The sequence below is a fragment of the Lagopus leucura genome, unplaced genomic scaffold, assembly GCF_019238085.1.
Source record: "Lagopus leucura isolate 7727_CA_CO unplaced genomic scaffold, USGS_WTPT01 Super-Scaffold_100004, whole genome shotgun sequence".
NCBI lineage: Eukaryota > Metazoa > Chordata > Aves > Galliformes > Phasianidae > Lagopus > Lagopus leucura.
In genome coordinates, this window is record NW_024962264.1 from 39,518,073 (window position 1) to 39,545,196 (window position 27,124).

At 40.5% G+C, this 27,124-nt stretch overlaps 1 protein-coding gene across 1 annotated transcript; it reads right to left on the minus strand.

Moving 5' to 3' along the window:
* Positions 1-1,717: 1,717 nt before the first annotated feature.
* EIF4E (eukaryotic translation initiation factor 4E) lies at positions 1,718-25,637 on the minus strand. Its single transcript, XM_042871087.1, has 7 exons — positions 25,579-25,637; positions 17,022-17,128; positions 15,295-15,390; positions 13,496-13,559; positions 11,438-11,551; positions 8,867-9,006; positions 1,718-6,952 (listed from the first exon to the last, which is right to left on the minus strand). The coding sequence occupies exons 1-7, from the start codon at positions 25,594-25,596 to the stop codon at positions 6,838-6,840; spliced, it is 654 nt and encodes a 217-aa protein (XP_042727021.1). The 5' UTR covers positions 25,597-25,637; the 3' UTR covers positions 1,718-6,837.
* Positions 25,638-27,124: the final 1,487 nt, after the last annotated feature.

Here is a 27,124-nt window from a genome sequence, read left to right on the forward strand (position 1 = left end):
TAAATTTTATTACAGACGACCCTAAATCATATGCTTCAGTGCGACTGAAATGTAGCTGCAAGAGCGTAACTGAGAAAAGGCTGTTGGGGTTGTGTTCTGTTCAGAATTAATCATGTTCTGGCAGCAGAGCTGCTATTTCACATGAATACTTGTCCTGGATTGTATCACAACATCAAAAAAAACCCCGCAGGTGACAGGTTTACTGCAATAGCATCAGGTGGAGCAGACCCAAGAGCACATTCTTGCACTATAATGAGCCCAGTTAGAGTACATGACCTTAGAGGGCAGAGCTGAAAACCTCACCTCAATCCTGCAGCTCACTGCATGTAACAAACAGCACACATGGCAAAAGCTTACACCCAGCTTCACGTTTCACAAAAATGTGAAAGCACCATCTACTCTTTAACATATTGTATCTAAATATTGAAAAACTCATATCCCCCAGTTATTGCTGTTGCAGCTTTTGACTCATATTCACCACTGTTACAAACTCCAATGCATTAGTAATTCCCCATGTAGAGATTTCTCACCTTTCACCTTCATTGCAATCTGAAGCAGTCACTTCACAAGGTGAAGTGACCATGATTTTGTGGATTTAGGGCTACTTCTGCAGCCTTCTGTGCAATACAGTGCAACTTACTGCTGGGAATCTGCTTGAGCAGGGGGACTGGACTCGATCCCCAGAGGTCCCTTCCAACCCCTACAGTTCTGTAATACTTAAATGTTCCTGCAGACACATATATATTGACCCCAAAGCAGTGAGAAACATTAACTACATGGTAGCATTTAAAGAGAAGTGATACTAGTTCCTTGCAGCAGAGTTTATCTTGGAACAACACTGCTTTCCAGGTAAACGTGTGAGTGCTCAAATCTGTTCAAATTTTCACTTCTTCCCAATATACCTTTGAACAACTCCCATGGCCTGAGAAAACATTACTTCTGGCCTTATCCTTCACTCCTCCTTGCTGTCCCCAGTTTGTGTGCATAGGGACATTACATCTCTGTTGATGACTTCTAAGATTTGAGAGGCCTTGTATTACTTTAAAAGCCTCCAAAATTTGGAGTGCATGTGTTCCCAGATTCTAGCTTGCAGACGTTTCTACCTTGCTTTAGGGAATGAACCCAAGGATGAATTCATCGGGCCCAGGGAAGCCTTAAAGCAGCATTTTCCACTTCTCGAAGTTAATACTCACCATTTCCTGCCTACACAATAACACTGCCACTTCACAAACACAAGAAAACTGTAATCAAATGAATTTACAGCAGCAGAGTTAAACATCTACACTTGTATCCCAAGAAAGTCTTCAGTATTAAGTGAACAGCTGTGCAATGATATACCTACAGGGCAAGGGCCTTTTACAGTCCCTCATGGATTGCCCAGACTCAAACTAAAACCTTTCCTGAAGGTTGCAGGTATTGTCTCCAACTTCAGTTCAGCTGCAATGTTCTGCTAGCTGGTGCCACCCAAACAAGTCTCCATTCCTTCCTGCTGGAGAACCTATGGTAAACAAGAGAAGAGCAGTCAGCAGCATTTTTAGTCATGCTGTATGCACTGTTTAGAACAAGGCCGAGCCGTGGGCAAGGCAAGCTGCAGAAGCCCTCTCCACACAGAAGCTCCAACAAACTGAAGAGCAAACGTATTTCAAAGCAGCAGCTTATTCATTTATCCTCGATATACGTTCCTTAACGTTCCATACAGAGTCAAGAAGCCGAGACGTTCAGTTCCTCAGAAGCTTTATTTTCATTCAAGCTACAGAAATAAAGTACCACCTTTAAATTGGTCAAACTTTCTGCATATTTATATGGCTCAGGGTGAAATGCACTAAGATAACTACCCTGTACATAAGAAAGAAAAGGCTCAAACAAAACATAGCTCTAGTTCCAAAAATGCCAAACCTTAGATGTAAGGTTGGCTTCAACTCTTCAGTAACGTAACATTAATAGACAAAACATAAGGAAAAAAAGATTGCTCTAAACTACCTACTATAAGCAAAATCCAAGATTAGTTACAGAAAGTCATCCAAAGAAACCTTTTAGAAATAACAGTATTCTACTCTGAAAAATAGAAAAAATAGATGAGTCATTTTTGCTTTTATATGATATATTCACACACATACTTTCAAGTATCATTTCCATTATTATCATACATGGCTAAAAAAAAAAAAAAAGAAGTGAAAACCCCGTAAGTAGACCATGCCAAAGAAGTCACAGTCTTTACCAAGGGGCAGGTAAGCAACAGCTGGAACTCCACACACTGTAGCACTGTAGTGACCAAAAAAGCAGCGACTGGACTCCGTAAATTTTTACCTTTAGTTTAAAACATTTTAGAAAAAAATGAAATGGGAAAAGTACAGGCAGTCATAAACCTCACCTACTCGTGATTAAGCTTGTCACAGGCTCAGCACTAGCAGCGGATAAGAAAACTGAGTTTACACACAATTGATACCAACAGACTGACTTCAGCTAGGTTGTTTTTACATTTAAGGCATCACACAAAAAGTGCTGGGAAACAAAACAATCATCAATGTTGAGTCACAATTCACATTTAACTCTCTGGACATCAGAATCTGCTTTATTTCTAAACAGGAAGGCTTATGGGGCATCCCGTAGCCTTTTGGGAAAATGCCAGGCAGCCATAGGCATGAGCAGAAGCAGAAATGACCACGAAAAGGAATTACATGGAAAGGAATTTAAGTGCTTGTTAAAGGCTTTGTTGCAGAGCTAGAGTCCTGCAAACAAGTTCTGGCAGAATACAAAACTTCCACAGATAAAGGGCAGTGATACTGTTCAAGCCGCTACACTGTAGAGATCAAAATGCAGTCTTCAAATTTCAGCAGCTTCTGGAGCTTTGAAATGGCAATGTGGAGGTTCAGCAGGCGCATTGGATAGCTAAGACTGGTTGTTCCACAGCTTGCTAATATTCTCTGCACTCCTGCTCACCTAGCTGGGACAGACTCTTGAAACAAAACGGTCAGGTATAAATTACTGCGATGTCACTTCCAGGGGAAGTGGAGAGGACAGCTGGAGGAGTAGAGAATACCAACAAGTCATCTAAGCAAAGTAAATTCCTGTCATACAACCTCAGTTCCCAAAAAAAGACGACGTCTTGCTGAATACGAGAAGGCACGCATTCTCCTTACGAACTTTGTGAGACCTAATTAAAACCTATTCACTGAAAACTGTAGAAATCACTGACTGTTCTCAAGAGGGCAATGGATTCATACAGAAAACACCAAGAACTGAGAACCAGGCAGCCTGCAAGCTCTATGAGTTTCACCAGAAAGCTCAACCACATTGTTTAGTTCTCTCCAGTGCAGAGACTAGTTTTAAAACCATCAGCTCCAGACTCAAATGCAAAACTTCTTGGAAACGAGGTTACATACACCAGAGATGATCCGAGTCACTTCACTAGGTCCAAACCAAATGTTCTTTGCTTTTATTAAGGGTCCCATAGAGTATTTTTCTCAGCCTTTCTGTAGGCCAAGATACCATTTTGTTAAGTAGAAGTTTTAAGCTCAGTTTAAGTTTTGCTAAAAAATAAAAAAATAAAAAAATACTCCTCCAAATTTCCATAACTCGATCAACTCAGTAAAAATTAGTTGTCCTGAGCGAGAGACAGTCTGAAACAAGAAAGTGAAGCTACAAATGGACAAGAAAGGGCTAATGAAAAACACTGCCCATTCCAAGACTTACAAGAGACCCAGAAGCTGTTGATTCATACGTACTCATCTTTTATCCCTGCCTCCCTGGCTCTATCTTGGCACATTCATGCACCTCTTTGAACAGAATCACTTTTTTTTCTTTCCTTGCCTTGCTGGTTTTGTACCATATAAAAACACTTCAAAATAGACACTTCAGACATTTATTGTCTAGTCTTCTCAGGCTTACTGAAACACATTTAGGTAAATGGTTAGCTGTTGTCAGCGTTTAATGACCGTAAATACTTTGTACAAAACTAGTTATTTAAACAAATCTAAGTGTCTACTGCCTCTTGTTCTACAAGACAGTGGCTATTTTATTAACACATAGAATGGACAGCTCTCAGGTTTCTCCCATAGTATCCTGTAAGAATACAGATTACACCACCATAACAACATTATGCAGCACAAAACAATTGGCAAGTTTGAGAGAATGAGGTTCATGGTCACTTATTACTTTCTGGCAAGAAATCACAGGCATAGGTTAGATATTTGATAAAGTAAATATGTAATTTAATTTCCATTCGAGTCTCCTAGAAACACAGCAATTGATATTTCAGCAATGAAAAGCTTCAAGTCAACTTATAGCAAATTTTCAAACTATGGTGCAAGTCAGTTGGCTTCTTAAGTAGGCTCAGAAATTTGAGACCACACTGAAAATACCATCAATCACCTTTCCAGGTGAGCAAATGCAGCTATCCTGAACAATATTCTATTCAGTCTTGTAGTGAAATTAAAAACACTACATCCTTCTCACAAGAGCATTCATTTTAAACTTGAAGCTCTTCACAGATGGACAGTGCTACCTACATTTTTGAATTATGCTCACTTCAGTGAGCCTAGATTCAGTGCTCCCAAATTACATGTACCTAAACACTCTAAAGTTAGCTCTCAAGAAACTGATTCATCTTAACCTTTCCATGCATGCAAGTCTTACTTATTTAGGATAAATACTAGCTTATTAGGAAGTGTCAAAGCTATTATAAACTTTATTCATCTTGGGGGTTATGATACAGAACAGAAATGGTTTAAAGAAACTTAATTTGAGCTTATATTAATTGAAAAGATGACTACTGAAGTAGCAAGTCTGAAAACAGGTAGAGATTACTATATTCTATGAATGGCCCTACGAAACAAACTCATCTTGCTCTACAATCCTGCTGAATAAGGGCAGGCAAACAGTTACACCAAAATCTATAGAAACCAGCATACAAACAGCCTAACGGTGCTCCCCACCTTCAACGCCCATCCTAGTTAATGACCGGTACTGAAGGCATAGTATCATTAGATGTCATGAGACACAGGTACCTGCTATGTAAGTGTTTCTTTTTAGACAGAGATTAAGAAGCTAATGCAATGCCTTTCTGGTATTATCTAATGCACTACTTTCTTATAAAATGTGCAAGAAAGTGTTTAAGTCTACCTACGCATGTAGAAATACTTAAGAGGCAGACCAAAAAGCCTAATTCAACTAAAGCTTCATCACCAGTGAGTGACTAAACTTGCTTCAAGGAATTCAACTGAAGACCAACAACCAATACGCATCTGCCTTTAAGTTTAAAGAGCTATACAGTCCTGTTAAGATCCTAAAGGACTAAAAATTAAGAACACCACAACACTGATTTGCCGTATGCTCTACTTTTATACAGAAAAAGGTTCTAGTATCGTACTCAAAATGAGAACTGAACTCAGTGGCCTTCTCCAAAATTCTCCCCTAATCCTGCATGTCAGCTCCCACAGGAACGTTCAGACCAAAGTTTTGTTTCACAGGAAGACATGCAAAACAGACTGTCTAGTTCCTCATACATTTGTTTTGTCGCCATTTCTCTAGTGCTCTTGACTTTTATTTCACACAGCAATTACACATTTAGAGCAGAACCATTCACTTCAGTGCTTCTACTGTAACTGCCACCAGAAACCAGATGGCCTCTCAAGTACCTTCAGATTTCTTGGTATGCACCAAAGCCAAAAGAGAAACCGTGCAAACCACCATCAGTTAGACCAACCACTAAGAGAAAACAGTAGCCACATCAACATAACTTCACTTTCATTTAGGGTGCTATCTAATGGATTTAGTAAAAGTTTCAATAAACCATAGCTCCAGACTCATCTTTCTTGGAAGACACTACAAGAGAAGCCACAGCAGAGACTGCCTTGTCACAAGAAGTACAAATACTTGCTGTGCAGATGGAGAAATAAAAGGACAAATCTAGTTGTCTAAAAGACAATTCACTGTACACATTTTATTTACAGTTTTGTACACTGTCTTAATATGAATGGGACCGCTTTTCTACTTGAGCCATTTTAACCAAAGCAAAATAACCTAAGTAATACAAAGTGTTAAAATACAGCGTAAGATACAAAAACAGACATACTATTTCTAGTAAGGAATGTAAATTATGGTGTTACATTAAAAAAATCCACAAATATGATTAGGAAATCACACAAACAGATCACTGAATTTGACTGAAATGCATAAATTTGTATCAAAGCTTCGATGTTACAAAAAACAAAAAATTACCAAAGAATGCACAAAATTAATGTTTATTCCACCTTTGTCATATTCCCAAATTCTTCACCAATGTTACATGAGCAAAAACAACTGAAATCAATATATCACTAATGTTATCAAATAGGGAAAACAAATAAATTAATCTAGCAGCCATCAGCATAGGTTACAGCAAAGGTGATGCTGTATAAAAAAATTGCTAGAAAACTGTATGCACCATACTCTTTTCCAAACCAGCAAAATGTTACTGCATACAATGCAAATGTAAAACAGAGTAATTTCCTGCAGGTACAGAAATGCAACTTTTCTGAATACTGTGGATAAACAAATGTTTTTTGTAATAGTAATGTTTCTACCAAGCTATTACAGAGTGGGCCAGGAAAACATTTATGACTCAGGGGGGTGTACTAAAATTTTGATTGGTAATGGTTACTTCAGCCAAAACAGAAAAAAATGAACACAGAAGTACAAGACAAAGGCGAATTAGACTTTTCACAAATCTTAGCAACATTTAGATGGAAATCAAATTTAAATGTAGTCCACTCTGCTTTTGAAGAGGCTTTGGTTCAGCTCCCAAATCTCGATTGCTTGACGCAGTCTCCTATGAAAGAATACTCAGAAGGTGTCTTCTTAAACAACAAACCTATTTTTAGTGGTGGAGCCGCTCTTAGTAGCTGTGTCTGCATGGGACTGATAACCAATCACTATCTTTGGAGGAAGTCCTAATCTTTCCTTGTATACTCTCCTGGAGAAGAGAAACAGAAGAATAATTTAAGCAAAGCCCTTCAAAAGGAATCAGTAACAGGATAGCTGCATTTAAGATCTTCTGCTATTTCCATGCAAACAGTTGCCTAACTAACTGAATTCACTTAGTTGTCTTACTAACTGAAATGGTTCAGAAAATTTCTCAGGTACAAGTGAGGGACTTTAAACATGAATTTTCTAGTTTGTTGCATAAAAAAAAAAAAAAATCTGTATAAAATTCTTGCCAAAAAATAACGTACGTAACTGTAAAACACTGATTCTACTGCATTCACATGAGTATCATCAACATCAAGCTGTATTCACACATACAGAAACAAAGAACTATCAGGAAGCCATCAGCCACAGTTCCAGAACTGCAGAGATGGTAAAGTAGCTTACATCAAATGAAACAGCAATTCCCTGAAATACAGCCAGCTTACCACCACACTTGTGAGTTGAATTGACTCGCAGTTCTTTCTTTGAAAACTTACAGAAAGCAGGACCCCGTTGCCCCCAGTTCATTAAAGCACTGTCACAGACACCTACCAAACCAAAGCTTTAGGAAAATCTCAGCTTGGATGTTTTGACTTCAGAGATCAAGTCATCGTTATCCCCCCCCATACACACTATGCTGCTTAATTAAGAGTATAGGATGTAAGCTAGTGGCTGTAGGTTGCAACCTCTGTGACTAAGCCACAGAACAAGCTTTCTCAGTGCTGATAAAATTATTTTAGCTTACCCTGATCATAATGGGACAGTTTTCAGGATTATAGCTTACTCCAGTTTTAACTAAAACTGGATATAAATAAAAGCTTGACATAGTGTATTTGCAGTTATGGCAACATGACAATAGGTAGCTTACTCAAGCTTTTCTCAGTTTGCAAAGTCTCAGCTTTTACAGGTAGTTCTTCAATGGAGGCATCTGAGCCGTTAACAGCATATTAAAGCATACTCAAATAACCTTACATCAAACTTAGCAGATATTTTCCATCAGCAGAAGATGTGTACCACAGTTGTTGAGACTTGAAAGGCGATTAACAGCAAACAAAATCATACTGTAATTAAACAGTCTCTGTAAGTCTGACCTCGCCACATTCAGAGGTCCAAGTGCCTCACTTGGATGCTTAGGAGCCATCCTGAAAGCTGCCATGCCTGAAAGTTGAATTTTGGCTTAAGACCAATTTGATGAACTGGAAACAACCTCTGTAAACCACTGTAAATATTCAAGAGGCCTTCAGTGACTGAATGAAACACTTTGAAATATCAATATCACAGCAAGAAGAATCCATGAGTTTTAGCAATACTTGTTAAGGAGAATACATTTAGTCTGCTATTTAACAACACAGCTATTGTCTTTCATGAAAACAAAGACTAGAACACACCATTTCATGCATCAGATCCATGAAATCCAGAATTTGGTTAGTATGTAAACAGACAAAAAGAAAACCATCTGTAGTTTTGCAGTGCGTTACTACCCAGCTCTTATCAAAAGTGAGAATGTGCTGGTGAGCTTCCATCTCCCATTTCTAAGCATCCTTTTCCCAAGAACCAGTTTAGAATGCTCTATTGTTAGTGACTAGCCAGCTTTACAAACTGGCATGCTGCAACAGAATTTACACTATTTACAAAAACTACTTACGATACCTCATTATGGAACTAAAAGCTCCTGCCAAGGTCTGTGTTGAACTCTTGATTATTTTTATACTACAGCAAATAGAGTACAGTAGTTCAATGAAGTTGCTGATGCGAGCCCATAGAAACTAAACAGTGAAGCAGACAACTTTACAGTGAGTTACTTGAACGTGGGATACAGCTCTGCTCAGATTACATTTGCCAAAAGCAAATTTTTAATTAACCAGCTTTAAATGCATTGTTACACTTCACGTTCGTTTGAGAAACAAATCACATTACTTACCCTATATGCGTAACAGCATCCCTGTTTTCACATTCAGTTGTCCATATTGCTATTTTATCACCTTTAGTTCTAACATTAACAACAGCACCACATACATCATCGCTGTAGTCATCAAATGACTCCCCAATAAGGCACAGCAGCTACAAAATAAACATTAACAATTAAAGTAGCAGTTCAAAGTCAGAATTCTGCTCCACAGACAAAACACCAAGTGCACAAAGGACTTTGAGGAATATTATGTTTTACTGCTTATATCCACTAGCCATATAGCAACAGTATTCTGTTGTGTCTTATCAAAGTTCCAAATGTTACACGTGATTGTAAACTCAGTTGGCAGTAGCATCTTCCTTGAGTTTGTCTCTTCTGTTTTGACAGATGCAAGTTCTGACAGGTGATCACTTATGCCTCCCTCTCAGTCCTCGATCCAAACAGGTGCAGGAATTAAAGGAATTTATTATTCTTTATGAAGTATACAGACAAATTTTAGTTAACGTTCATTAACTGGAGGGAACCTGTGAGAAACTATTTGAGCAATGCATCACCTAAGATCTGACTTCAATTCTGAAACGCATCAATTCAAAGGCAAACCAAGTACCACTTTTTAAGTTGCAATCCAATGAAGTGTTTCCTATCAAACATTTCACTTAAGAAAATCCAGAGTTCCTAAGAACTATGAATTGGAAATCAGTATCCTCAATGGTTTGTAATGCATCAACACTAGTGTACAAATAATACAAGATTCTCTTCCCGGATTTCTAATGGCAAAGTTTGGAAATAACAAAGATGATAACTTGCTGTGAGGTTTCTAAGGAGTTATGTCACTAACTGAAAGTGATGCTTAAAATCTTCAACTTTCAACTTGTGCAACACAATTTTTAGATATTCAAAGCTGATAAGTTCTTGTAGTTACTGTTCTCCACACTGAAGTATTCATCTCTAAATGGACTTTTTTTTGCCACTTCACTAGCACGTTACATTTTAAACATACTGCTCATTACATTAATTTTCTGGAGTCACAACTTTTGAAAATTTAACACTCTTGCAAAATATTAAACAAAGCAGGTCTTCCACTGCTCCTGAGAACTGCAAGGGCTGATTTCATCGATGAAATAAGAAGCATGGTGTGCTACCGAATAAATCAGGCATAGCTACACATACCAAAGATTACATCCAACAGCAGGGTACTCACATCCACCAAGTGGTGAAAGCCATAAAGATTAAAGGCTAAACCACGTGAACGTTCAAAAACATTCATCAACAGCACATAAGTAAGCAAAGACAGCTACAATACTCAATAAGCACCAGTCAAGCAAATTTCTCATGAATGCTACACAAGAGGAAAGTCTTCTCAAACTAAGTTCAATCTCCAGTTAAGAGTGGTGAAGACTTATATTTTAACAAGTTTTAACAAAAACTTGCTCCAAAGGAGAGTGATAAAGATTGATGTTTATTGGAGATAGTTGGTTACAAATAATTATGGGAATTACATAGGCAGGATGATTTTAAAGCACGTCTCAGTCACCCGGTTGTGCCGTCACTTGTTGGTAAACAAAAAGCAGAGCTTTCTATAGTCTTAAGCCTACATGGACTATGTGTTTCCAATCCACATGAAGTGGCTATCAAGAGTCTGAAGGACCTGCACATATGTTTAAATGGAGTGGTCAAATGCACATATCAAGAGTTTCATCTACCCATGTAAAACCATACTTTGCCCACTAGTATAACGTCTAATCATCCTTTCCCCAAATCACAGTTATAGTGACTAGAATCAACTTAAACTCTTCTATTGTGGACACCTTGATTCCAAAGGCCACTCCTCCCTTTTAAGAAGCAAAATACTTTATTCTCAATGAAGCAGAGAAGAAAAGCTAGCTTGATCAGTTTAGTTTTGTGAAATTGCTTTGCATTATATTGCATATAATAGCTGCCCCTAAAAAACAGACCATATCTTTTAGACTACTTAATTAGTTCCTAGGCAGTACAATAGTATTCTTTTCCACAGCATATCTACCGTGACACATGGTATCTCTAGAAGTATACTTAATGTTTAAAAAAGTATATTCCAAAACAAGTAACAGCAATGGGAAAACACATTTTTATAGTATATAGGAAGATTTTGCTATTCCTTCCTTATTCTAGTGTTAGGATAAGTATAGAAAGAAGAAAAAACAATTCTGAAACTTGTTTCAGCAAGACCAAAACCTGGGAACTATTCACCTGTAAGAGTATTTGTAAACAAATAATTACTTGTAAACTTGAGAGTCATATTCAAGACTAAGTATTACTCTGATAGTTGTACAAATATGTTGAGAACATCCTATGGGAAAAGTTTTGTATAACAAACAGCAATCATGAAAATTCTAAGAAAATATTCAATAGCATACAATTACATCAAGCATCATTTCGAAAGATCGTGTTTCAAATGCAGCTCGTCAACAAAACTCAGCCTGCATGGGAATAATATGTTAGCATGAAACTGTAAGTCCAGAGCAGCACACAGGAATAACAGAGCAGTTTAAGTATTAAACACAAGTTTCTTCAGCTGCAACTTTTAAGGCCAATATTACTTACTGTCTCTAGCCAGAAGCGATCAAGGTCACTTCGTCTCTGCTGTTTGGTTAGTGTAATTAGCCATCGGCCTCCTCGCTTGTTTTTCTCATCTTCCCACATGGGTTCAATCCCATCCTGAAAAGAACAGTCAGAAGTTATATCAGATTTGGTTTATACTTTCCCTTGGGTATAAGCAACAGACCAATGATAATTGAAACAGCACCCAGAAGTATAGTTTGGGACACAAACTTGTCTGGAAATACCTCGGGGCCAACAATGAAGTTCCAAAACTTCTTAAGAAGCACACCTTTCCTAGTGTTTTTTTTTTTTGTTGTTGTTTTTATTTTTGTTTTTTCTTTAAGTCATTGTTTCCACGAAAGATTCCCAGCCCAAGCTGAAGCCTTAGCTACGCAGTGCAACATAAAATACATTGCAAAGTCAAACATCCACTTTGCCCTCTCTGAAACCAGATAAAATTAGCAGCCACATTCTGGAGTCCTTATTTTAAGTCTTGGACTCAGCACAACACTGGCCAAGTACTCCATTTATGTGTGAAGATTACTTCACTAAACACCCTGGCAGTCTCTCTCTGACTTCCTGCAACATGGGGTGAGAATAAGAGAGTTCTAATCACCAGGGCCACAAAAAAAAATAAAAAAAAATTAAAGAAATCAGCAGACTATTTAGAAATAAGTTACAGTCTCATTCATGCATTACCAAAGGCCCTGTACCACATTAAATGACTCGGGATACGTTGAACCTGCAAACAAGTCAGCTGCCACTCTCGTATTCAGCCACGCTGAACTTCAGGAAGGAAGGTCAGTCATTAAAAAAGAGCAGGTAATTTTCTGGACTGAAAAATTCAGACAAGAAATGGCTATTAAGAGAGTCACACTATAGAATTTCAGCTGCAATCTAATTAAACGTTCAACCTACAGGATGGAACACTGCCAGTTCACTTTCTCAAATTTAACACCCTCACTGGCAGCTGCAGAGCTCAAACTGCTTCATCACCTTTAAGAGGAACTCTTATGAGGTCACAATTGAAGGACAACAGCAAGAGATCACTCAAGTCCACAACAGCTGACAACTCTATACCTGTTCCATATAGATGGAAATTGAAGTTTCTGTTGATAACATGCAAACACTGAATGGATGCACATAGAGGCAAATTTAGGATTCAGACAAAAATACACACATGATCTGTGTTTTTCCTAAGATTTGAAGGGATCAGTTTCTTAACATTTACCAGTAAGGTTTCTCACAGCATAAATATTGTTACCTTCTCAAAAGCAAGCATAACTACCTCCTCACTGCCCAAAGCTGCTGGGATTTACAATTTGCATACAGCATACTGAGGGGTCCCAGCCAGGGTCTGTTTCATAAGCAAAGGAGAAGCCAGGCATCAGTACTTACATGATTATTTATGTATCTGAATCCAGAAAGGAAGCTGTATGTTAGAAGCACTTCGTAGAGATTAGGAATTAATTGAGAGCTCCAAATCAGATGTCCACTCCAGACAAGAGGCAGGATTTCATGTATAATTTCTCCTTGGCATTTTCTATTAGCTAACCTGAATGCTCAATAACTGTCAGCCTTGTGTACAATTTTCTATTTCATGCCTAAGGAATATGGCACTTAACTGGCATCATAAAAATTAATTACAGGAGTGCTGTGCAGCTGGCTAGTAGTATTCATTCTAAATGCTGGAGCACTTTGCAATTCTCCATAGAACTCAACTATTTTAGCTAATTTTATGTGACAGTGACAGAACTGGAAAAATCTCTCTTCATAAAATTAAGACTTATTCATATAAACATCTAAAAGCTAGAATGAAAATATAACTACAGATCAAAGTGTTTTGTATTTAAAATGCTGCAGGAATTACTTCCATTTTCAGTATCGATAACCGTGATTTTCTGAGCACACATGTTTGGGACTCCCTAAAAATTAACACTTTTAGGACACCTCCAACCGTGCTCCTCCATGTCTGAAATGAAACGTTTGGACACTGCCTTGCTTAGCTGGGAAATCATCGATCATCATCCACAACTGAAGAAAAATGGGTAGCAAGCATACCTTAAACAGCGAGTAGTCACAACCAGGCATTAAATTACTAGAGAGCTGGATATGGTTGTATAAACTATTGGAGGGAAAAACAGCAGGATTAAAAACTAAACATTATTTTAAGGCACAAAACCTAAAGAATTTAGGACATGACTGAATAAAATACAAAAATTAAACAGCATTACAGTTATTCGGAAGCAACCCTGTTACCTAGTTTGCTTTTTTCCCAGGAGCACAAAAGCATTAGCTTTAAGCTCTAGCTTAGAGAAGCAGAATGGAAGCTGGTTTCATCAACACTTATACCTCAGTATGGCCTCTTATACCACAGTATTTTCCAGAAATATCTTTCCTTCTTCTAAACCTAGTTCTAACAGTTAAAAAAAACCCGTAACTTACTGAACTTTCATGCAGCAAAGAAAGTTCTGTGCATGTGTATTCTTTCTCTCTATATATACATGGAATAACAATCTATACTCCTATGGTTATTATCTCTGCAAAGAGAGATTTTAAAAAGCATTAAAATAGATCTTATTCACTACAGTACTTTGTAGTTGAAGACTGTAGGCCTGATAATTCAAACTGAAATAAGAACTCAAAAGCCAAGAACAGATGACTGGAAGAATACAAAATACAGCCGGAATTAAATTCACAACTACAGAAACAAGTGCTTTCCTTTCCTGCACTGCTAAGGTGAGACTTCAGAAAACAGCATGCATCTAACACTAAATTGTAGCCCAAGACCAAGTAACAGTTTTGTTTTTAGTACAGCACCATGTCTAATTACTGCGACTTATTTTATACTTTGACTGGAGATATCTGACACTTTTTCTCCACAGTCTTCATTATGTAGCTCAAAAACTTACCCATCACCAACTATACTGATAAGCTTCAAACCATTTATCACACATTCCACCGGGGATACAAAAACTGGTTTCAAGAACAGAATCCTACTCCCCTCCCTCCAATGACTGCACTGACAAATATTAGCTTAAAATCTTAACGCGTTTCTTCTCTGGTGGTGCTACTTTCACTGATGAGTTTTATCACTCCATGCTTAAGAGACAATACAGATCTGAAAGAAGACATGCACCAGAAACCCTAAGAACCATAATGCTCAAAGTAGCACATAGTACCTAAGATCAAGTATATAATGCTTTTTTTCCCATTCTCAGTCTCATGCAGCTTGCACAGAACATTCCCTGACCCACATCTCATTATTTTGGAAGGTGAAATCTTCCAGTAAGCAAAGGGAATTTAACTGGAGCATTTGAGAAACACAAGTCTCTCCTCAAAAGGGTTTCTTCCTGTTTGACCTCTGTTTTTGTAGACTTATACCTTGGAATTAATTTTCTTCTGAAACACCTACCATTCTGTCAAGGATGCCTCTAATTTTCATCAGCCTTCCAAATACTACGCTTCAGATACAGGCATTCTTGCATATAAGCCAGCTAACTAAGAATGTAACAAACTAGCAAAATTTGGAACTAAAAGACAATCAGATCCTCTGAGAGTTTACAGATTCATGTCAGTACTGCACAAATGCCATTTTCTAAATGAATGCTACGTATATACAACTGTAAGCACTGCTAACAGCAAAAATACGTGCATTTAAAGTATGAAGAACTTCTCCAATTATACCCAATTCAAAGGTCACGTTCTAGCACATTCTGAAGAATGGAGTAGACCTGGCCTTCAATTTTGTAAGTATTTCCAAAGAGTTGTGGTTAATGAAGAACTTTATGCCTTCTGATTTTGGCATAAACTTAGCTAACACATATCAACACTGCACAGACTGAAACATGTTCACTTACGCCCAAAAATCTTCAACAGTATCAAACTTTGAGATCAGACGGAGGTTTGCTTGCCAAGTTTTGCTCTTGTCATTTTTAAAAAACCAGAGCGCCCATCTAAAGGAGAAGAGAATACAGAATAATAGCATCTAGAATTAAAGTACATTAAAAATAAAATTCAGTACTGATTATATACCAAGTAATTGCAAGCCTCGAGAGATTATTAGCATGGAAAGCAGTTTTCATTAGCAGGCAACATGAAAAACTAATTTCTAAAATCTAGCTCTGCAATATGCACCTTAGAGTTAGAACAGTCATGCAAGACTTGATTATTTCATTGAGGTAATTATTTCAAATGTGTTTGGGTCATTTCTAAGACTAAATATCTAAGCCTCAGATGTTTCCCCTTTTTGCCATTGGCAAACTGCAAAGTCCTCCCACCAGTAACAATCATGGTTTGAAGCACCATCAATTAGTCCAATCAGGAATTCAGCTGCCTTTTCCATAACTTCTCTGTAGAAGTCAAAAGCTAATTCTAGCATTCTAAGGTTACATATATGAATGCCTCCCTAGCATTCACATACCAGGAGAGCAGATGTAAATAAGTCATTTGAACTCACTGTTTATAAAACTACCAGCTTAAACTTCACTTCAGGATTTTAGATCTGTATATGTGAGTACTTACTTAAATTCTTCACCCTATTTTCTTCCACATCTCAACTGAGTACAAGTTCAACATAATGTAAAAAAATAAATATCTTTATACTCAAAGACATTCCTTAAGAATCAGAAGAATATTGTCTAAAATGCTGGAAGGGAATACCTCAGGAGGCATTTAACAGAACAGGCCTATTCCTCATTTTGATCACTTCAGGAGTATTGAGCTGACTCAAGGTAGCACTAGAGAAGATTTATCTTCCCACAGTACTCCTGAAATCGCTTCGTATCCATTTGCTGAGCCTTTCTGACCATTTCTAACCTATTTTCTATAAAAAGCCCCATACCCACTTATAGGAAAGCATCAGCAAGAATTTAAGCAAAGTGTTCACAGGAAAAGGGACAGAAGTGGACAGACGAGAATGAGGGGAAAAGATGAAACGTGCCATATAGTTCTCCTTGTCTGCTCAAAAAAGAAAAAGTTAAGAGGCCAGCCACACTGCAATACGTTCTCTTTAGGGCAGCACTTAACAGCAACTTCTCAGCAGCTCCTTAGCTGAGGAAATGAGCACCCAGTTGCTCTATTTGAGGTATATGTATTTTCCTGCAGTCACTTTGCACATTTAAACAAATTCAACCTGTAAGCTTAAAATTTCTACAGGAAGTCAGTCCAAGTGCTGGTTTATCAAGAAATTTTACACTCGAGAAGCCCTTACTGTCTCTGCAGCACAGTCAGAAAGCCATAGTAGCTTACTAAATTAAGTAGCACCCATTTCTGAATGCTAAACAGAGAATTTAGATAGGAGGGCTTGGATTTTTCAATGCCTCTTTTTTATTTCCAAGTGTGACTCCATGTTTTTCTTGATAAAAATGAAAATTCAGGTGCCCTACAGCTTTTTCTCTTGATGAGACATTAATACAAGCATATGCATTAGCTCTTCACAGTGTTTCTTCTGCTGTGTTTCCTACAGGTGATGACATTATTACTGTAGACACCAGCCATTCCAGTTATTTCAAGTCTAATAAGCAGTTTGGTTAAATAAGGCAGCTTTACTACTTTCAGCTCCACATCACGGCTTCATACTACTCACCTGTTCTGTAGTGGATGCTTAATATACTGTTCAGGGCTGGCAACCTCCTGAGTAGGCGCTGGCTCGGTTTTCTCCTCTTCTGAAGGTTGAGGGTTGGGATTGGTTTCCTGTTTGAAGAAAGGATTTATTAATAAGTTCCTTCTCAGTTTTTACTGATGTACTTTAGCTCTCTCAAGTAACTTTAAGACCGCAGAAACTTAGAATTCCTGTAACTCAAATTGGACTGGGAGGGCAGGGTGTCAAATCACATCACAGAAGCACAATTTGTATTCCTTTATCTTTCAGCACCTGAACAGGCCCTACAATACCAGCTGCAGGAGTTCACACTGAGCTGTTTATTGACTTGCTGTCTGTCATTTCTTCCCAGCTCTGTTCACTGAACTTAGTTGTTTGTATTCAACTAAGATGCGGCTGAGTTATTTCAGAAACAAACAGTACAGCACATTATCTAGAATAGGAACCTCTATATTAATTCCCAGAACACAAATACCTTCAGAATGAAAATATGATGATTTTTGGATAAGACAAGGCATCACTGCAAACAGGTACAAAATCCTTGCTTAGTTAGAAAAATGTGCTATTGCAAGTCTGAGACACACCCAGAACCCTCAATATACAGTCGCTACTACATAGCAACTATATATTACAGGTGGGGGAAACTAAGCTGGTAAGTAGGTATCTTTATTTGCAACATCACTGCTAACAAAGTTTCAGGCACCAAGCAACATAATTTAAACATGTATTAGTTCTCAAACATCAAACTGAAATGTAATTTCACATGATTTACCACAGGTTTGACCAAATCTTTGCCACCCCTCCCCCCCCCCCAAATCTCTACAGTGTTAGAGATATCAAATATTTTAACCCAAAAGAGAAATAACACTCCCTTTGCACGAAACTTCCCCATCAAGCTTGTCATTTGAGAAACCACTGTGCCAGGTTTGCAATTCTAATGGCATACCTTCAGAGCTGGAATACAAAGCTTTATTGTGAGCCCAAATGCTCTCTCCAGTTACCACCATCTCTCCCTGATCTGCAATTGATGCTAGAATATTGCAATAAGGCAAGAAACGAGCAATAAAGCTCATTTCCTCCAGTAAATCCAGAAAAGGCATTTCAGGACTATAAACAAATACGAACTACAGCAAGCCCAAAGACCTTAGTCATTCCTCAACACAGCAAAGCAAAAGTTGCACTTAAATTGAGCTTAATTTTTGTGGTCTTAAAAGAATAAAGTAACGTAGGAGTGGAATAAGTAAATCAGTGGATTAAGTCAGTCATCTAATAAAGGGAGCAATTCCCAAGTTACTCAGTTTATCATGACCATAGCTACTGAAAAGTGAGATGGATTTGAAGTGATAACAAGCAGCACTTAACCTTCACAAGACCAGCTGACAAACTCTTCTGGCAACATCCAGAGACCTGGCTTAACACAGACTTTCATTATCAATTAAGTATAGCAATATAGTTAACTTCAGAGAAACTACACCTTCATGCCTGGGGAAAAAAAAAAAAGAAGGAAAAAAAAAAAAAGCTTATTTTATCAGTCTAGTAAAGACATGAGTTCAAAAGCAAAACATAATTTATACCACATTTAAGAAGGCTTTCATACACTGCCATGCTCAGACTGGGATAAGGCGGCCTCACGGGCAGCGACACTTACAGCACTGCTTTGATTTACACCCTGCGAGGGGTAGGTTGTACAATCTCCCACCTCTTTTAAGTGAACAAATACTTTCTGAAGAGTTCCTAAAAAGATCCATCACTACTAAGCACTGCCTCTGTGGGCTTGCCAATCTGTCCCATCTCTTCCAGTGAAATACTGTCACTAAACACTCCTTCAAGAAATAAATAGAACACCAATGAGCATTTCAAATCTCATCTAGAGTAAGATTTCCAGTGTTAGGCCCATCTATTTTTAAACTGATGGGATTAGATCCACACCCTTCCCTTTAATCACACACAGGAGTCCCAAAGAAGAAATTAAGATGGTCAGTGCACAAAAGCTACCAAATACACCAAAGCAATATTTCAGCAGCTCCCCTGAGTTTCAGCTTGCAGTATACTACATGAAATCAAGGCATACACAGAATGGCCTGCCAAAGACTTAATTTGAAGGGTTCCAGAAATATTACATGTACAAATAAATTAAAAAAAAAGGAAAGATCAGTATTTGGGAAGTAAACTAAGTGCAAGGGTTAGCACTAATACTTGCTTTACATTCACATTACTCTAGAGTTGTAAATCAATTGTACATAGTAGATGTCAAGTGCTAAAGACTTTTATATTCAACAGCATTTTGTCAAATGCAGAGTACTTTCCAAACTCATTCATATTTGCTCAGCAAAGAGCTTTCAACATGCAAAGAGCTGACCCTAGCATCTCCCAGGTCACTCTTTCAAAAACATAACAATCCCAAGTGGAAGAATTAATACAAAACCAAGCACATGCAGGACTACCATATAGATGCAATTTCTTGTTTCTAACGGAAGACAACACCAGAAAGGCTTAAGATAGCACCTGCAGACAGTGCAAAAACACAATGAGCCTCAATACCTCCCTATATACCAATGGTCACCCTTGACAGGTAACCACATGAAAGTCCGTTTTGGAACAAATGGAGACATCTGACTCCGCAGAAATGTTTTTAAGTCACCATAATAATAAGTCTCTTAAGATGTTTTGAAAGCTGTGTAACTTCAATGAAACTCAGACTACCCATCCTTTTAAGCTGTTGCCCAAAGCAGCACATGACAACTCACTTCTAAGACTTGGCCATGGTCCCAGCTCAGGACCACATAGCTCCCCTTGAGCACGAGCCCAGCCTGAGGAGGATTCCATCAAGGATAGCAAAACTGCACACATCAGAATAAACTTGGAAACAGGTGTAAAGTTGGAAGCGGAGCTTTCTATCACAGAACGTTTCTGCTTAATCTCAGGCAGAAGCTTAAAGCAGCTCATATGCACTACCTTTTATTTCCCAGCGCTATCCATCAAAATAAGAAGCACTTTCATTTTTAGTTAGTTAACCATACCGGCTCCCTTTTCTTTTCATCTCATTTATCTCACCATTCCAACCAAACAGAAGTGTTTGTACAGCAAAGTGTTTCCCATTAATCAAACACAAAGCACGCCAATTCAGTAACCGCCAGAATCCCTTTCTTGTGCTCAACCTCTTTCCAGCTACTGAAATCCTACAGCAAACCACAAGCACGCACCCAACACCACCTTTACATGATGCTGTAAATATAGCACGAACTAAAGTTATGTTTCATGCATTTTACCAGTTCACACCTTGAAGTCCTGCAATTGCTGCACTATTAACTTAAAGCCAGTCTGCCTCCACCCACAGTTTCTGGGCTTCTAGACTTACATTCATTTACAGTATTTTACTATTGCTCATAACTAATTCCTTCTTTAACCTAAAATTGACATTGCGTCTACTATTACCATCACCGGGTTTGTTGCTTTTAAAACAGATGTAATGAAAGATGGTAGCATTACCAGCCAGACTGGAAAGCTTCAAATGGCCAATCCTACTACTCAAACACAACAGCACGTAATTAGGAGTGACATTCACTACCCACATGCTTCTTGATGTAGGAATCAGCTTGCAGAAGTCTACGAAACATTCACCTACTCAGCACTTAGTGACTGTGCCTATCTGCACGTTACCTGCATTCTGACACTTGCAGACTTAATTGGTGTTATTCATTCCTTCTCCACAGCACATAATGACCAGTGCATGAAAGGAAGGTGTGCATGTTGCTGGGACAGGAAATGGGTGCTGCTCACTGCAAGAACTGCATAGTCAGGTTATTTAAAAGAAGCAACCCGCTTGACTAGGTTCCACCCAGCGTTCGCAGATACCGCCCAGACCACATCCATGATTTAATAATCTACAAAAGTTGTTTAGGAAGTCCAGTTAAAAGAATGACACGTACGTTCCAGAAGGAAGCAACCTCACACCACTACGCATTCTTGGTGCAACTTCACAGAATTCAGCTTGCAGAAGAAGCTTGTGCAGTTTCTTTGAATTAAACCAAACTAAGATACATCTGAGTGGTTCCACCTCTTCACTTCAGGTTTCCAAAAGAAGAAAAATGTGTGCTCTAGTTAGCAGATGTCTAGGGCAAAAGCATGTCAGTTATCTCCTGGTGCTACTTGTAGATACCTGTACTGCACCACAGTTAAGACAACTATTCACACAGTACAAAAATCAAGAGTTATTTATCTCAAATACTCTAGACAAAAAAGGATTTAAGCCCACCCACAAGCAAATCCTATGTGCTGAGAGAAAACAGAAAACAAACATGGCACTGTACAGATCAGCAGGACTGATGCCCAACTCAGGAATGACTATACAGAGGTAAAGATCACATGGAGTATACGTATTACTAATTGGAAGAAAGGTACCAGTAGCACCTACTGCAAATCCAGCAACGAAAAATGGCTTTCCAGACACCAGAACAAAAAAAGCTTAGGTATATCATACCAAGGCCTAACAAGGAACAACTACCCTGACAGCATACGTTGTAACTTAGAGCACCACAGACTTCTAGAAGGTATTCACCATTAGAAAGCAAACACGGCTCTTGATTTTAAGTGAATAATACCCCAACAAATCAGGAGAGAAATGCAACATGAGTACAGGAGGGATAGGAACAAGAGACTGAGTAAGTACTGCCACATCTCACACCAGTCTGTGCTCTACTGCTGCCCACGCTACTGGAACGTGAAACCTACAGGTGGGAGAAGATGACTAGCAACACTTTGCGCTAAATCCTAAGATACACAAAAAAACCCTCCCCAAAAATTGCTGAAAACAGCTCCGATAACTCAAGGAATAAAAAGTTACGTGTAACATCTCTCATTTCCATAATCAACAATTCTACACAACAGACAAAAAAGCACCCAAATGACTCTAAGTATATAGAGACATTCTTGCAACCAAGGCTGGAATTGCACATTGTTGGCTGAAAAGCTAAGATATTCAGTTTTCAGAAATTCATTTTAAAATGTAGTAGCGTAGGGATGCTCAGGGGGGTCGTTCCTCAACCACAGAAACCAGACTGATATGCCCAATTAAAGCAGATAACATACACAAGCTAATGGAACAAACAGCACTAGATGCAAGAAAAATGGAGTGCTGATTAAGAGATTATTTACTTCAACAACTGTTCTACACATTTAGAAAAACTTCAATAGTCAAAATTTTACTTCCTTACATCCACTACATACTAATGAAGGGCAAGTGTCATTTTCAGGCAGTTAACAAAACATTACATAGCACATAAATCTACAGGCAACACTTGTAATACCTTCACATTCTGAACAATGTAGAAAAATATTACAGTTTAGGATTTAAGAAATTTCCCTTTCACACTTCACGCTGTCTTCTAGTACCACTCATTTGATTCCCTGCCCTGTCCATTCAAAGCTCACACTGATCTTTACAGAGCTACCAAAGGATCACGCTTCATCATCAAAACTTCCTATGTACCTCTAGACCTGCAAGTTGAATCAGCAGAAGCAACATAACACAGACTCATACTATTTTTAATGCATTAGCTCAAAATAAGTTTGAAATTCAATATGCTCTATGAAGCACATCTGTTCTTAAATTGCTTTCAGAAAGATGTTTATCTCAGTTACATGATGCCCAACACATTCCCTCTCTTAAAATAATATAGGAGGCTTTGTATTGCCAGAAATGTAATTTACAGTGAGGAGGTCAATTCATGCTACAAGCTCTCAATTATTCAACAGCACACAAGATACATTTATGTTGACTGTACCACAGTTGAGCACTGTACCGATTTCAACCAGAGAGGGACAAGGCTATAGCTGAAATGCCTAGTAATAGGAGTAAACCTAAAGCTGAACCTGGCCTGCACTGAATTTACATGCCACCTTTCTGTCACTAATACCTCTCAGCACCTCTTGTATTTGAAGAGGTATTTTGAACTCCCCAGAACTTCAAGACCCTATACCACTATGTTTATACCCCCTTAGAAGTAATACCATTTCATTTAAAGGAAGATCAGCTCAGTTTTGAGTCCTACCTATTGACTATTTTGCCTAACAAGTGTTTCTCAAGATATATGACTTGAATATACTCTTGAAATGTGATGTTAGATATCTAAGAACCACATTTGATCAAGTGCAAAAGTAGCTGTCAGAAAGAAAAACAAAGAATCATGATGTTTGTTTCCAATCTGAGCAATAAGGGATCAACTGCTCCCACATAAATTACTTCCACACAACTTATCCCACTAACATGTTAGTTTCTCCATGGCTACATTTTAATTTAAAGTCACCTTTGGTAAACTACTGTTCACTAAAGCATTACTATTGGTCTCACTGTTGACTTTGTGGACTTCTGCACAGTGTCATCAGATCACAGTAATCCTCAGAGGCTATAGATGAACCAACTAATAGGACACTTCTGCATATTCAGACAAATTAATCTAGAACAGTCTTAGAAGAGCAACCATCTGGGACAGCACAAGAGAAAAAAAAACAATAGATACTACTATTCAATTTTGCAAACGATCACATTTTCTCTGCAGTGGAAGTATAAGCCACTGTACAACAGACTTATACAGAGTAATCTTGCTTTTCTTAGCAGCTGGACACTCTGCAGTACTCAATTGGACACTCTGCAGTACTCAATATTCCTAAATAGTTTCAGTAAGTTTTTTCCAGTCCCTTAATAAGATATAAAACAATTCTAGAACTTGTACGTTACTGAGAATGTGGAGCAGGACCCTGCTAAACCTCAGACAAGATTTTGAAGGTCTACAGGAACAGAAGCTCCATATGATCACATGATAATCAAATTCCTCACATCCCCATAGAATTAATTTGTTCAGTGGAACATTACGCAGTATTTATGCAACGCTAAGCATCTAAGATCTCTGTCACTACGTAGGTTTGACTCCATGCTTAGGTAGAAATGTGAGCCACCTGGAAGAATAATAAACAAAAGCTTAACTATTAAAAAACATTCAGAAATAAACAAGCATAGCTGATAGCTATTTCCTGAAGACAAGCATATCTCACTGCAGGCAGACCCTTCGGCAGCAATGTCGTCTGAACAGTTCTAAGCGTTGCTCCATCCTCCGCTCTCACTGGGTCAGCACAACTGCTTATCACTGCATGACAAACTGAATCTGGGGAACCAACCTCCATGGGAAATGGTGTGACAAAAGCCATTGTTTCTATCCGGCTCAATAAGGCCCCAGATCTAGTTCAGTATGCAGACACACACTTGTGCAAAATCGACAGAGAGCAGCTCAGAGATGGTCATGCTCGCACCAGCATCACAGCTAAGGGAGTTACAAAGCTGTGCTCTTTGCATAGCTCCCATTCCCAGCGGCCATCAATATGACATCAATATGACACACTGTTTATCCCAACACCTACCAAGCTCAGCAGCCATTACAAAGCAGTGAGCTGACACAAAGCTCTCACCTCTGGAAACGCAGCTACAGCTCAGAAAGATCGGGTATGGGACACCAAACCCAATACCTAACACTGCAGCTGATGACCGCGGGCAGAGTACTGCAGCTCGCTGCCCCAACAACTGCTGCTCTGCCTTCCCAGAACTGCCAGGCAATTCACAGACGCTGACCAACCCCATCACTCCTTGCTAATAAAGGCAGTTTTTTCATTCATAGAAGAAAATTGCAAGAGAGCCAACATCCTCTACAAAAGGGTATAGGGCCACCTGCCTCACAAACTACAACTAATCTTTATTTTAAAACAGCAAAGTGATTATTGGATATAAACGCCCAGTGCCACAAAGGAGGCACGGGCTCCCCACGGTCGGTAAGCAGCAGCCACAAAGAGCCCTTCCTTCAGCCTCTGGTCCTCGCCCCATCGCCAGGCGGTCACGCACAGCCCACGGGAGCAGAGCGATAGCGGGCCTCGGCCAGCTCCAGCTGCTCCAGTTCTTCGGGGAAACGCAGGCAGGAACAGCGCTTGTAAGAGCGCAGCACCACAAGCACACGTAGGAAAAAAGAATGACGTTTTTAGTTATCACGAAGTGCCCAGAAAGCTTCCATCGGCGTGCGGGCTTCGAGACGGAAAGGCGCCGTCCGCGGGACGGACGGACGGGCCGCCCTCTCTGCCGCTCCCCCCGGCCGCTCGGACCCGTTAGTGCCGCCGTTAGCGGCGGGCCGCGCCGGCCCGGCAACATGGCCACCCCCGCGCGCCACACGCGGCGCCACCCGCCTCCTCCTCTTCCCCGTCCAGCCGCCGCCGCCGTCCACCTACCGGCGGCCCCCGCCCGCCCCAAGCCCGGCACAAAGGGCGCCGCCGCGGTCCGCGGCCCCGCCACCTCCCGCGCCGCGTTCCCCTCCCCCCGGCGCCGTGCGTGCGTGCGTGCGCCCCGCGCCGGCCCCGCCGCCCTGCCCGCCCCCGGCCCGGCACCGCACGGCCCGGCCGGCCCCGCCGAGGAACGGCGGTGGAAGGAACAGGGGCAGCGAGTGGAAAGCAGGGGGCGGCGGGGTGCGAGGGAGCGGCGTGCGGCGAGCGGGAAAGAGGCACTCACCGGTTCCACGGTCGCCATCTTAGCTCGGTCTGGCCGCACCAGCGCCGCGGGGAGGGGAAGGGGCGGGTGGGGAAAAAAAAAAAAAAAAAAAAAAAAAAAAAAAATCCAAAGAAAAAAAACGGCTACAAACCCGGTTGGCCGCGCGGCGGTCACGTGGGCCCGGCGGCCGTTTGGGAAGGGGGAGGGCGGGCGCCGGCCGTCGAGCGCCGGGCGCGGCGAGGTGGCTGCTGGGAGCTGTAGTCCGCGGCGCGAGGCAGGCTGGGAGCGCGCGGGCACGCGGCGCCACTCCGCCGCTCAGCCGCTCCGCCACGCGGGGAGGCCGCGCGGAGCCCTCTGGCGGCCGGTGGCTCCGCGCAGGGAGCGGCGCTGGGAAGCCGGGCGTGCCCGCCGCCTTAATCCCGGAACGGTGAGAGCAAGGGGTAGATCCAGCATACGAAGGGCCCGCGGGTTGTGCTAACGGGATGCAAATGTCGTAGAGCTCATTGTAGGTCTGCGGGAGAGGCAAAGGGAGAAGCGTTCTCCACACCGAGATTTAGGCAGACCTTAGTCTGGTGCTGAATATTTAGAGGTTATGAGTAAACAAACCTGAGGCCACTGGGTTTGTTCCGCCCCGAGCAGAGCAGGCTGAGGAGAGGCCTCATGGCAGCCTACAGCTCCTCACAAGGAGCGGAGGGAATGGTGCTGGGCTCCGCTGTCTGTGGCAATGACAGAGCCTGAGAGAATGGCGTGGAGATGTGTCAGGGGAGGGGCAGCTGGGCTTAGGGACAGGGTCTGCACCACAGGGCGGGAGCACGGAGCAGGCTGCCCAGGGCTGTGGGCTCAGCCCCAGCTGCCTGAGCTCAAGGAGCGTTTGAACAGCGCCCTCGGTCATACGGCCTGATGTTTGGGTGGTGCTGTGTGGAGCCAGGAGTCGGACTCCCTCATCCTTGTGCATCCCTTCCAAGTCGGGATATTGTAAATTGGCAAGTCCTGGGCACACACTCCTGTCTAAATAAGGAATTTGATCCAGAGTGTGCTGCATATTCCTCCTGGCTCATATGCCCTTATTTCCTTTTTGCATCGTAGGGAGCAGTAGCAGATAACACACAGCTACATCTGCTTCAGGCGGAGTGCTTTGGTTGTTGGCAAACGAAGCACAAAGGTTCTCAACTGTTAGATGTGTGTCTGTCTGACATAGAACACTCTCCTCAGTAATTCACAGGAAGGAATCATAGTTTGCTCCACAGCCATGCCTGTGCAAGGGCAAGGGCTGCATGGCTACTGCACTGCTGTAGGACAGCTACAGAGTCAGTTCCCAACCTCCTGAACACACAGAGCTTGGTATTCCTCAGCCCATCTGGCAGTTCAAGGCATGCAAGGCTCACCTGGGCACAGTGTCCTCCAACCGAATGCCTATAGTTCAGTGGGGCACAGAACATTTTGGATTTAATCTGCAGTTATGCTTGCACATGAGGTGCCATGCAGACATGTCAGCTTTCTTTGGTCAGGAAGTGTCTGAAACTACAGAGATATTACATTAAACATCTGAATGCCTGTAAAAACTCTA